The 13,643-nt window shown below is 48.6% G+C and overlaps 1 protein-coding gene across 1 annotated transcript in view; it reads right to left on the bottom strand.

The window, feature by feature from the left end:
* The window catches only part of PTPRS (protein tyrosine phosphatase receptor type S), a 138,936-nt gene that overhangs the window by 45,087 nt on the left and 80,206 nt on the right, over positions 1 to 13,643 (bottom strand). Inside the window, exons 6-7 of the mRNA XM_061466905.1 lie at positions 11,774 to 11,884; positions 9,526 to 9,537 (exon numbers count right to left, since the gene is read on the bottom strand). Coding sequence (XP_061322889.1) covers positions 9,526 to 9,537; positions 11,774 to 11,884 — 123 coding nt within the window. The remainder of the gene's footprint in view (positions 1 to 9,525; positions 9,538 to 11,773; positions 11,885 to 13,643) is intronic.

The raw sequence follows: 13,643 nt of genomic DNA, 5'->3' as shown, positions 1-13,643 counted from the left end.
CAAAAATTTATTAGCAATTTCTCATCTTTACTGGCACGAGCTGGCTTGGCGAGCGATGAGAATGTCCTCGAGAGCGCTGGGGCCCCCAGCTCCCCGCTCCGCACCCCAGGAAACCTGCTCCTCCCCTTCTCCAGTGGAGTCTGACACCCACATCACCTTCTCCCACATCAAAACGGCTCCACCACCAGGCCTGGAGTGGTCCAGGTGCCTCCCCTCCCTCCGGCCGCTCTGCCCGAGGGATGCTGCAGAGGCAGGCTGGTGGCGAGGAGAAGGCTGGGATGGAGATGGAAACTTCTCAAGGGTTTGTTTTTTTTTTGCCTTGTTGGACTCGAAGAATTCAACAAAGAGAGAATTTTCACATCCCCGAATGCCAGAGGGGCACCACTTGGAAAGCAAAGAGGCAAAAACGTTTAAAAGGGAGGAGAGGGAGTCCCCGGAGCGGGATAGAATTTAGTTGGTGTCTGCGTGTGAGAACCGCCCAGGGGGAGCAGCCCCCCCTGGGGCGAGAGGGAGGTGGAAAAGATGAGAAACTCTAATGAAATTTTTGTGGTTTTCGGGTATAGAAACCCTAACGAAGCCTCTTTAAGATCTGACACGGTTCCATCGATAGATGCAGCTCTCAGAGTCACAAACATCATGCAAAATAGGTAAAAAAGAGAGAGAGAAAAAGAGAGAAAGAGAGAGGAAAATGCAGAGAAATATCATTTCTGGGCGGCTAGCAAATGCCCACATGGATACTGAATAGAAAGTGAGCGACAGAGAAAGGAAGGAAGACCAGGAGAAGGAGAACAAGGAGGGGAAGGGAGAAAGAAGAGAGAGAAAGAGAGGGAGGGGAGGGGGAAACCCACTTTAATGCTGCATACTTTTTCTAGCTGATGTGACCCAATGTGGTGGCTCACATTGTCACATCTCAGCCCTGGCGGAATAATAAATAGAATAGAATTAATAAGAAAAACAAGGTAATGAAACTTTAACGTTGAGAAAACAGTGACATGTTCTGTGCATCTCCTTAGCAGAGAGGTGGATGCAGCTTCCAGACCTTACACAGTAAGAACATGGACGCAAAGGGGAGGCTGCGGTTTCCGTGGCTCCATTTTCTGAACTAACTGGGCTGGCTGAGGTTGGGGGCTCTTCCTTAGGGATGAAAGCAGGGGAATGCGCAAGAGAGGCCCTAGGGAGGGAGCTGAGGGCAAGGACCCATCCTGCAAGCAAAGACAAAAGGATACAGACAGACCCCGAGGAGATGCAGGCACAGCAGCAGGGAGCGGGAGTCCTCCAGCTTCAGAGAGCCATGCAGTGAGCTCCCCACAGGCAGGGCGAGCAAGGGGGCAGGCACAGTGGGAGCACCGGGGGACTGAGGTATCTGTCCCTGCTGTCCTATTCCCAGGTAACCTCTCCAAAACATCAGTGGCAACTGCATCCATGCAAAAGCAATGCAAAGGACACCAGAGCTTAGCTTGCCATTGCTCTTCCCAAGTCCTAGTGCCTTCAGATGTCCCCTGGAAGCGATGTCTTGGGTTTTTCTAGTGTTTATCTTCCAGCCCCCTTCCCTGGCTGTTATTCCACATCGTGGATCTTTGCAGCTGGGAAGGGCACTGCCAGGAGAGGTAGTGGCCGTTTTCCATTTAGTGGGGCTTTGTTGAACAAAAGGCAGCTACAGCCCCGTCTCCTCCTGCAAGCTGACAAGGAGATGTCTTCACAGACGGTGTGTTCCTCCCATCGGGCTATAGGATCCTTTTCTGCACGGTTACCAGTACCCAGGAACCAGTACTGAGAGGCAAGGAAGAGAAGACTTCCAGATTTGCGGCATTAGGAGCTCAGAGATGTCAAAGGAGAATTCCTGCATGCAGGGATTTGCCAAGAGAACGGACAGCATGCCCTCACCTCCAGTGTGGCTGGGGAAGAGACTGGAATGGGGAGGGAGGGACTGCGAACTCACCTGGATGCTAACACTAGGAGATGACTTTCTGCTCAGACAAAGGTACAAGGAGAGTGCCAGGGTATTTGCACCACCTCAGGCACTAGCACTGGCTCAAGAGACCAGGCAATATGATCCTTTCTCCCTCCTGTTATGCTGCAAGGGAAGACTTTTAGCCCTGGACATGAGGGCACGGCCCTACTGGCCACTCCATCCTTCTGTCCACTGCCTGCTTCAGGAGGTACCACGCTTCAGAAAATGGAGCCATGCGAAGACCACGCCGGTCACAATCTGAGACAAGATGGAGAGAACTTGGAAAGGAACAAGTGGGGTCAACATGCAGACAGATCTGGGGAGGGGGGGATGACTCTTCTGAGGAGGGGCTGGTATATGTCACCTTCTGGACAGGGGAGGCAAGGTGGGAAGAGGTGAGGAGAAATGGGGAGACATACGCCGGACAGGATCCGGCCAGCAAACAGCATCAACAGCAAACAACGGCAGGTGGGATGCAGACACTGAGTTGTCATGGAAACGCAACAAGACAATTAATTCAAACCGAGGCTAATTACAGAGAAATCAAAACCGAACTGAAAGAGAAAGGAAACCAAAGAGAAAAATAAGAAGAAAAAGAAAGAACGAACCAGAATTTAAGAACTGAAAAGCATCATTTGATGTATGGTGGAGTGCTGAGAATCGGAGTCTGAAGGGAACAGAGCGCTGCTGCCTGCCTGCTTCTGGGCAGGGATGGAAGAGATCCACTCACACAACACAAGCTCAGGGCTGGGGCTGTGCAGAGCATGGTCACAGCACTGCCAGGCAGCTCTGCCCACCCTCCCTGCAGCAGCCCGGGTTTTAACAGCATTTAGCACACTTAACTAAGGGGAAGCAACATCCGGGTGCCACCAGCCCAAGCTGATGTGCGTTCTGTGAAAAGGAAGGGTTTAGATTAGGGTTAGTGCTACCCGAGACCCAAAGAGGTCGCAGCACTTCTGCTGTGAATCCTGGTTTAAAAAAAGCTACACACTTGTATGTGCACAAATATACAAACATCCACGCACCGGTCTTGGGATGTGAAAATAACTCCACCATTAAACGCTGGAGAGCTCCGAGAGTCCCTGGATACATCCCTGCTATGGCTCAGGGCTGTGGCAACTGAACTGAGTTTACCAGGCAGCTCTTGGAGGGCTCATCTCTGGGTAGCAGGAGCCATCCTGCTGCTGGTTGTTTTAATTGCCCTACTGCTCTGATTTGGCTGTTGACGTGAGATTTGTCCAGCTGAGACTTTCTGGGTCAGTGTTTAGGTCAGGGCCGAGGAGGAGCTGCAGTGGTGGGAAGAAAGGGCAGCTAGAGCTTGAGTCAAGGGCAATTTCAGCTCTGGGTCCAGCTGGGTTTCACACAGAGCAGCTGAAAGACTGAAATTTTACATGGAAGAAACCATGGGGAAGAGATTCCTTCCACTGCGCTACCCAACACTTCCAAAGGACTGGAAAGAAAGGAGCAACTGCCCTCTTTGGAAAGGAAAGGTCGGGATGAGACACTCAGGGCTCAACTACAGACACTTATCTAAGAGTTTTCACCAATTTCTGGTCTCAAGAAGCACCTTCCCTGAGTTTCAGGGATGTTTGATTTCCACGGCAGCTTTGTCAGACCTGTTTTACGAAGCCAACCTTGCATGCATACACGTATGTGCATGCTCCATGTGCATGTGCAACATCTCCCGACAGACACACACAAGCAGGCACACACAAACACACAGTTCCAATGGCCAAAAAACTCCCAGGAGCTTTTTTCAAACAAGGATACAGCTTGTCATTGGTAGAACCAGGTTTTAGAACTGGAGCTGGACATTTGTGACAAGTTAATTCAATGCAGAGAAGCCATTTTGGAGGCAAGGAAAGATTTAAGTGCAGTTAGTTATGCGTCTGGTTTAATATTATCTGCTAGGTAAGTATTTCACCCAGGCAAATCTGCACCCCAAATTGTGCTTAACATCAATGTCATTAGAAATGGAACAGTTCCATAACTTCAGAGCATTGTAAAGCCAATTGGTTTTGCTGCTGCTCACGGGTGCAGGGAGGTTTCACCCAGTTTGTGTTCTGTGAGTGGCTTTTTTGGTGCATTCTTCTTTCCAATGAGAAGGTAGCAATCAACATCGCTGAGGTTCCCCACCACCACCACTCAGTTAAAACCAGAGCTGGGGTCCACAGGGTGAGAGACGTTTTGGAAAGGGACAGATTTACAGACCTGATCGGAAGAGACACTGGGAGATCCAGGGTTGACTTTTGCAACACCAGAATCCATCCTTACAATGTGTTCCCAGGAAGCTGCTAGTGAGAGAAATCTGAGGACCAGCCAAGCAGTTTGTGCTGAGGAAACCCCACCAGTTCCACTTTTTATGCCCCTTCCAGATTAGCTCAAGGAGAGAAGTGTTGGAGGAGGAGCGAGGTGGGGAAGGGAGAACGTACTAGACAAGAACCCGTCACTTCAAACCCCGATTCACATTAAACCAACTCAAAGAGAAACATAGTCTGTAATCTTCAAGGAGGAAATTAATCGGAAAAGGAAACCAAAGAAAGTGAAGTGACTGGTTGAAAGCACCAAACAAAACCAAATGGTATTAAACATTTTGACACTCAGCAAGCTGCTGCTCCAAATGAGGTGAGAAGGCGGACATTATTGGCCATTTTGGGGAGACAGGAGTCATTCCGTCTTGCTCCAAAATGAGGAGGGGGTAGGGGAAAGGGTGCCAAAATAATGTGCAGCCTCTACATTATTAGTGAAGCTTAGATTACACCTGTCCTCCCCTCCCAAAAGGTGGTCCCTGCCCCTGTGCTGTCCATGCAGCCGCCTCTGCCTCTCCCTCTCCCATTCCAATTGCAGGTTCATTCCGCTGGGGCGAGACGCTGTTCGGGTTTGGATTTCCGACCTCCGTCCCTCCAGAGGACGAGACAGTTCCCTCCTCAGGCCCATCTCCTTCCTAATTTCCTTCACAGTAAATAAACGTAAGTAAATAGGGAGATAAATAAAGCATGAGACCAAGGCTTGCGTTTGGTCCGGAGGAAATCCGTTCCCTTCCCAATCATCGTTACTTTCCCAGTTAAAGCACATCAGCTGAGTGACCGGCTGGCTGAACATCTCTGGTCTTTTGCAATTCTTTTGTTTTTCTGCTGCTTTTGATAGGATTGAACAGAAAATAATCTGATCCCAATTGGAGTTTGGTTTTCCAAGCAGCTCTGTAACACTGAACACGCACTTCACCGGTTTAGTTTTGCTATTTGAATTTGACAAGGTGTAATCTAATTTTTTCCCCTAAAACAAAGAGAACAGCGATGCAAAAGGTGTAAGAGACACAGGCAGGCAGAGATTTCAAGATCAGTACAGCACAGTGTTCCTGCAAAGTGCCCTCTATAGAGAGAGATTCATATATATACATATATATATGTACAGTTTTGATTTGGTTTTGGGGGGTGGCTTTTTGTATCCATTCCCATTCCCTGATACCCTTGAGAAATCCTTCTGCAGAAACACAGCAAAGTTGCTTGTTTTGCTTTGATTGAACTAGAATTTCAGAGCTGAGGACACCCCGAACACGGACAGGGGGCTCCCCCACCCATGGAAGTGCTAACGTCACATTCAATAGCCATCATAGACCTCTCCCTCCCTAAACTCCAGTGCCTGGCAAATGGCACTACAGGGGCAGCTCTACAAAGCAGCAGTGGTTCTGCCTCCCTCCTTTTCCACTGAAGAGTTTAGCAAGGCTAGGCTAAAAAGGTATTAAAATGGTACATTTTAAAACACCAGTGAGGGTTTTGACCTTGTTAAGTCTATCGTGCAAGGGAAATGATTTCCTTCTGACCTCGAAATGGCACTGGAAGCAAAAGCTGAGCACCCATCCACTTGTCTACTGGCGGAAGGGCCGAGCACCAGCAGCTCTGGTTTGATGCTCCAATTATACATGAGCCAAACTTAACCCAGGAGCAGGCTACAGGCTAAATTATTTGTGGAATTAGGCACATTTTAATACATTTTGATCTTGATTTCCAGAGGTCCTAGGCGCGCTATTTGTACATTTCCTATGGTCTTTATTTTAATGGATTTCAAATGGGTTTTGTTATTCTGTGTTTAGCCCTGGCCTGGTTTTATCTTTGCTTCTCTCAATGAGTCGAGGTTTTCTAGAGAGCCTTGAAAAAGGAAGTGCTCTCAGCAGGACCTGGGCTGCAGAACCTGCTTCTGGGTGACTCAGCACCGTGCTCCTGCAGCAGAAGAGGCGCGGGCCGAGCAGGCACAGCAAGGGCCTGCGCTGCTCTGAATGCCTGCAGAACCATTTCAAACTGCCTGAGCTTGAAAAGAGCAGAGCAACGAGAAGCTCGAGCCGAGGGGGAAAGGACTATCCCCGCAGCACCACAACCGCGGCCTTTTGTAACTCCTGGCAGGGCATCACTGCGTGGAAGAGGGGGATGTTCTAACTCCGGTCAATTGAGCCACAACAATCTGCCCTGTACCAAGAGCAGAGGTTGCTAAAGCCCAGCTCCACCGTGCGAGGAATGAAGCGGAGAGCTTTCCAAATGCTTTTCCCTTTCCAAATGAAGGGGAGAGCTACAAAGGGCTTGGTTTCAAGGGGGCAAACCAGCTGTGGGCATAGATCCAGGACAGCAGATACATGGGGCAAAGCCTGGACCCTGCACGCGTTGGTTCACTGATGGCTGGAGGAAAATGCCATCAGGTACAAGTGAGTCAACCTGGTTTTATCCAGGCAGCTCTTCACAGCCATTCCCATTCTCATTAGCTCTGAGAACTGCCAGGCTCCCAAAGCAGCTTCCTCTGTGCTAGGCACAGCCCTGCACTGTGCAAGGAGAGGCATGAAGCTCTCAATCATCACCAAGACATCTCCTGACACACCTGGAATCTGTCCTTTCCTGCCCTCACTATGGGCCAGTTTGAGAGTGTTTGTGTCATGAGGGATACAAAGAAGCATCCAATGGCTTTTGAAAGCCAGGTACAGCTCCCATCAAAATCAGCAACCCCATCTTCAGGTTTGCTGACTTCCTGGACAACTGGCTCAGACCAGAACCTTTCATATACCCTGGGCTGGTGGCAGAACTCATCTCACCTACTTCTGCTCTGCTTTTGTGGGTCTTCATAAAGATACTTGGGCATTTGGGCTTGGGAATTCCCTGTCAGCAAGATTCCTTGTTATTCTGGAGGATGGCATGATCTGATCAGTAATAACACACAAGGCAAACCCTCAACCAAGACTTTCAAGACCATGCCCATAACTCCTAGCAAACCAGATGAGCTCTTTTAGCCAGGTATCGAGTCTCTATTTCCCTGCCCAGTGTCATTCCATCCTATCAGGACTACCTCCAACTTAGCTTTAGTTTACTGTTGTTGATATTATTACTATTTTATTGGCTCTTAAGGAAGAATTTCATGTTAGAACCTTCTCAGATCACAGAGATTCTAGCAGCAGCAGTGCAATTCGGACACGTTAGAAATACTTTAGAAAAGAGAAAATAAACCAAATAAAAACCAATGGTGTATAAATCCCTTTTTAATTGCACCTAAAGCCTGAAACTCCAACTCCTATTCATGAAGGAAAAATCCTGTAATTAGTAGTGATTAGCACCTTTTAGTCCTAGGCAGGAGGGAGGTGGGATGGGAACACCTCATTTCAAACCCTATTCCTTCTCTCTTGCTCTTTTTAAAGAGAACAAGCCTTTTTTTTCTTCTTTTTTTTTGGTTTGTTTTTGTGTTTTTCTTTCTTTCTATAGAGCCTAAGGCTTGGGGGTGTCTTTTGGCTCTTGCTGGCATCAAAGTTAGAAGAGCCACAACCGGCCGCTTCAGAAACACATTGTCAACAGTGCAGCATTTTGGAGTGGTACCCTTGATTCTATGGGGAGAGGGGGAGAGACTTGAAGGGGAGAGGGGAGAATACCAGCACTGAGGGTCCGAGCACTGAAATCTCAGCATTTTAAGAAAAAGAGAAGGACAGACAGAGAGAAAGAGAGAGATAGAGAAAGAGAGAGACAGATACTGTGTCAAAACTGCACTGGATTTCTCAAAAATCACACAGCTTTAATACCTGTACACTAGGAAAGCCACTCCTTGGGTAGGTTATCGAGTAGTGAGGACTGGTGGGCAGAAGGAAATGCATAAACAGGGAAAGGAAGGGCATTCAATTCTGCAAAGGGCAAGAGCACCAAGCACCAATGGTACAACTAACACACTGCAAAACCCCCGCCTGTTTCCTATCCCATGTGGCCCAGCCCCTCAGCAGACACACATGGGAGGCAACAGAGGCTGAGTGGGGATAAACAGGGAGATGAGAAGAGGGAAAAGAGGCATTTTCAGCTAGAATGTAACTTGTCAGCTTTGTTGTTGCTGTTTACAACGGAGATGCAGCTGCCAGATGTGTCCCAGCAGCCTCCTTCAGTCTACCACTGCTGCAGTTCTCTTTGCACACTCCTTCAGAAAGGAGGGCTCTACTGCCTCTGGGCCAGGCGGTTTTCAATGTGCCTGTATAGCCAGGTAATAATGGTTAAATGATGGTGAGGAAGAGGGTAAATGGGGAGAGGCAGAGCCATGAGACCCAGCTACCCTTCTGCAGGTGGCTGGGTGCCCTTCCCTCCCGACACTGCGAGGACGAGGCATCGCCCTCCTTCCTACAAGCTCTGCTGATGGGACACGGCTCAAGCTCAGCTCCCGCACACTGTCTTAGGTGTGAGTGGAGGGAAGAGGCTGGTTACCAGTGAGCCAGGTCTGCATCGCTGGGGAAGCCCCTGGGAGCAGGGATCAGGGTTTTTCTTTGTGTGCAGGATGTGGAACAAGGGCCACACCTCCCACAAATACGTAAGCAATAACGGGACCCAGGCTCTGCTCTAACTCTTGGATGGACACCCTGGCTTCTTACCATCTTTTCCACTTCCCAGATCCCTCCCTCCCCCCAAAACAAAGGCTTGTCCCAAATAGCAGGGCTTCCATGGACAGGCGTTAGAGCTGTGTGACTCCTTTCCTCCTGGAGGGATTGAGGAGTTCAGTTACCACCGGGTGGGCAGGAACACTGGCTTCTCACAATGCGTTTGGAATAAACTACAGCACAGCATAACCAATCCAAACAGAAACAGGAACTCAAAGAGAAAGCAAAAAACCCAACGGAACAAAACCAATTGAGAAAGTAAAAGAGTAAATCCACTTGAAAAGTAACCAGAATCGGAAAACAAAAAAAACCCAAAACGATACATTATTTATAGAGAGAAAAAAAGAATTCAGAATTAATTGAAAAAGTGGCATGCAAAGAAGATTGTTACATTCTCCTATCATGCATCAGGCCCAATGTCCAAACGGCAAGGTAACCATGACGACAAAAAAGTGCAAGAACTCAGCAACATTACCAAAGGATGCATAGAGAGGCCCACAATGCAACTCAACTCATCTCCGCGAGACCCGGGAACGGCGGGTCTCGCTCATCTTAAAGATTTCTTGCTTTTTCTTTTTTTTTTTTAATAGTTTTAGGTTTTTTTTTAGTTTATATTTTTTTAAATTTTTTTTTCTCTTAAGAATGTAAAAATGTGGGTAAAGAAAGTAAAAAAGAAAAAAACCACACCAACCTTCTCGTAGCTCTGAGGGATGTTAAGGGGGTTTGATGCGGAACACAATGACATGAGGAGAAGAGAAAAATAGGGGAAACACAGAGAGAGTAAAAAAAGGCCTTCTCAAGGCTGTCAGCTGCAAATTGATTGATTCTTTTTGTTTTTTTTTTCTCTTAACCAAAATGAAAAGAAAGGAAAAATAAAAAGGAAGATAGTAACGACCCTCTTCCCTGCCTTCCTGACGTTCCCCCTCCCATCCACCTAGGGACCTTTTAAGACCAACCAAACTCCGTACAGGCCAGGCTGTGAGCAATCCTGGGTCAGGACCAGCACCCCGCAGAGGTGCCAACCCCAGCAAGGAATTCTCACATCCTTAAGTGCTTCTGCTCTTTAGAGAAGGGGGAGAGGAACCTGCCCCGGGCAGAGAAGCCCCAACTCAGAGGAGGTCCCAGGTTGGCCACCGCTCCCCCGGCCCCTGCTCCCACCAGCCCCGCGCCCGGCCCTGCTTGTGCTACCTCCACAATGGGACTGAATAAGGCAAAACCAAGAAATAATTCGAAGAAGAAAAGAAAAGCAAACCAAAAAGCAAAGACATTTCCTTGCAATGTTCAAACTTACAACTCCTATCCCAGGTGTTCTATAGAGACAAGCATGTTATGGGAGAAACAAGTCAATTGGAAACACAAGAGTGTTCAGGACTCTTTTAAAACAAAGGGGAAAAAAAAAACGGGAAGGAAAATGTGCATGAACTTCCCCTCCCACCAAAGCAAATCCAGTTCAGAGATTTGTTACCTTTCCACGATATTAACACACAAGAAACAAGGAATTAAACAGCATGAGAAACACCCAAACCACAGGCCGAGCTCGCTTACATGCTGGTTTCTGCACTCTCTCGGCCGGTTAATGCTGGCTTGCTTTGTCAGGCAGCCTCAGGAACACACAGGCTAACTTGGATAGAAAGAGGGCTATCCACCTGGGGCCGATGCTCAGCCAGGTGTGGAGAGAAGCAGCAGCACGGTTACAACCTTTGTCTCCCGGGTTGTTTCCGAGTGGCCACAAAGGCAGAGGAAATTTAGGGATAAAAGAGTGAAAAATCCCCACTTTTTTTTTTTTCTGCTTCTCGTTGGGGTTTTTGTTGGGTTTTGTCTTTCAAAAAGGATCCCAAACCGTTCCAGCTAAAGCTGTCTGCAAAGGATTTAGCCCGGAGTTAGCATCCGATCCAGGCTGACGTTCCCAACAGCAGAATTTCGGGGCCCAGGCGAGAGGGCAAATTCCAATCGCAATTTTCCAGCTGGCCACAAAAGGCTATTTTAAAACTGGAGCTTGGAAACGTTCACGTCTGAAAAGCCTTCTCTCCACGTGCATGTGATTTAGGGAGCGTGAGACACGAGAGAGAGAGAAAGAGAGAGAGAAAGGAGTGCACACAGGAGCATGGCTCTGCATGGGACCGCAGAGTTAACGTGAGTGGAGGTGGGAGGCGCTTCCTCTGCCGATGGGATGGAATGGGAACAGTTTGCTGGGATGTAACTTCCCTTTTTAACTCCCAATGGTGGTTTTGTCTTTTTGTGTTGTTAAAAAGAGGGAGAAGGACCAGCCCTGCTCTCTCATTACCAAAAGGGTTTTGCTGTGGAAAGATATTAAACCAAATCTACACACAAAATAGTACAGATCAGAGAGATTAAAACCAACCAACAAAGGAAGCAGAAAGGCTCTTGCCCTACTGGGTGTGAGAACATCGAGGGGCAGCAAGCAGCAGCCTGTCCCCCTGTCATCTGTTCCCAAGGGACCTGGCGCTGTGGCAGAGCTGTCTGCTGGCTCTCTCCAGCTCCCTATGCCCAAGGCCAGCATTTGTGCCCAAGGAACCAGTGACAAGTTACTGCTGGCAAAGGGAAAACTGGCTGGGACTTAGGTGAGAAGTGACAACGCACCCTCCTGTGGCAAGGTGGTGAGGCCGGGGGCACTGAGGGCTCAGTGGAGGGGGCTGAGAGGGTCCTCCCCTCCTCTCACACCCACACCAGCAGAACTGAAACCTTCCCACTTCCAGAGAGCAGGGATCTTTTGGGAGAAAGGGGATCGTGGCCTCTTTGCAGCTAAAGCTGTTCGCTGCCCTCTGGGCTCTGCAGGGTGATGCTGGCAGCCTCTTGGGCACACTATTTTGGGTCACATTTGAGGCGGCTCTCAGGATGGAATCCTGGAAGCAGCTGGGACACAGGAAGGCCACGGGGAGGGAGGTATTTGGCAGTGTGCGAGCCGGTGCGCTCCCTACCTCTCACGTAAAGGTTAGCAGGGGAGGAGTAGCGCACTCCGGCGCTGTTGCTGGCCACGCATTCGTACTTCCCCTGGTCTGTCTCCTCGCTGCTCTCAATCTGGAGGCCACCTGGGAGGAGAGAAGAAGACCGCAGCAAAGACACAATCATCACCTTTTGGTCTGGGCTGGAAGACAGAGCAATAACCTCAGTGTTTTGCTTTTGTCCTCCCCTTTGGGCTAACAGTGGGATGCTCCCTGCGGTTCCTGAGCTCTGGAAGCACCGAGCCCTCAGCCAACATCAGCTACTGTCTGTGCTGTGTTACAGCTGGACACATACTCAGCAGGAGGAGAAAATTTAATCCCCCCCCCCGCCCCATTCCAAGTGTTATTCTCCATACTGAAATGATCAGCAAAAGAACCAACTTTCGTGGCTTCCGCAATGCAGGCATTCTGCACCAGAACTCATGGAATCAACTTCAATAATCCATATTACCAGGATCCCCAGAAATCCATCAGAAGGCAGCTGAGTTTCTTTCCCTTGCTTGATTTGAAGCAGTGACTGTAAAAGCAGGAGGCTTTGTCACCCCCTGCCTGGGATCCCTGGAGTATCTTTATCTCTACTACCTTTGTTTTGTGCCTAAATACCTGCTTCACAGGAAGCCTACAGGAGAGAAGAGTCGGTGTGAAAAGCACTTTACTATTAGTGAATATTCCCAAGGGAAAACCCTGTAAATACAGCGCTGAAACTTCAAAATTGCCTGGACAAAAGGATTAAGGTTTTTTTCTTAAACCTGTACATCACTGCAGCCTACAAGAACATACCCAGAGTCCCTATAAACCCTCCTGTCAGCAAACATGCAGAGATAGGCAGCATGTAACTACATGGAAGAAAATTGCCTCATTTACCTCAGAAGGCTTCATCCCTGCAAAACTTCAGTGAAAATACATACTACATAAATAATTCAACAGGCTATCAAATGTTTTATGTATTAGGAGTACATGATTATACTACAGATATGGACAGAGCTCGTATGTGCTAAGACTCTTAAACTTCCATCTCTGGAAAAAATACCCCTAAATATGAAAACCAAACAATTTCAGCCCTGTGTAATCTTATTGATAACATCTTAAGTGAGGAAAGTGCAAATGGTGTCATTGTTGGTTGCAGACACAGCCCCTTCAGGAAGGAAAACCCAATGTGTTCACATGAGGGGGACGTGGAGCTCAGGTTCCTCCGTGTGAGCATGGGTGACAAAGGATGCTGCGGGGGAAGACGTGATGTGTGAGAGGGTTTATGACAGGGATGGGGGGTGACAGTGCCAGCATCCACTGTGCCTCGTAGCTCCCAAAGGCAGAGCAGAGCGAATTAAAACCCAAACTAACCCCACCCAAGCCGCTAAAGCAAAGGGAATTCATTTCAGCAGAATCTGTGGCTATTTCAGCATAAGAGGAGTCAGAAAGCAAACAGACTGAAGCTTCCCACTGAGACACCAGCTGAGCACATTTCAGACTGAATTACAGCTCGAGCATGCTCTGTCATTGGAAGCCGCATTCTGGTGGGGAGCTGGCCAGTGCACTGTTCTAGAAACTTCTGTTCATCTGGGGGTTGCTTCCACTGCTTCCAGACAAATTCTGTGTGCAGCCCATGAGCATCCCTTGTCTGAGAGCACCAAGGGGAGATGAAGCCACTTTGTAGAGCAGGAGCATGAATGAGCATGAGCTGCAGGCAGGCAGCTTCTCCAGGGGAATAAGGACTCACCCCTTTCATCTTACTGCTGCAGCTTTGCTGGTGAACGCAGTGGTTGCAGTGATACTGCAGAGGGGTCCGTGAGTTTTCAGCACTTGTCAGGAGCCCATAGAGATGATGTGCAAACAAATAAATCCCACC

The sequence above is a fragment of the Pezoporus flaviventris genome, unplaced genomic scaffold (genome assembly GCF_033815535.1).
Source record: "Pezoporus flaviventris isolate CSIRO_AGI_PZ_B2104156 unplaced genomic scaffold, CSIRO_AGI_Pfla_v1 ptg000043l, whole genome shotgun sequence".
Lineage (NCBI taxonomy): Eukaryota > Metazoa > Chordata > Aves > Psittaciformes > Psittacidae > Pezoporus > Pezoporus flaviventris.
The sequence above is the reverse complement of the archived record's forward strand: the minus strand, read 5'-3'. Positions and strand labels throughout refer to the sequence as shown.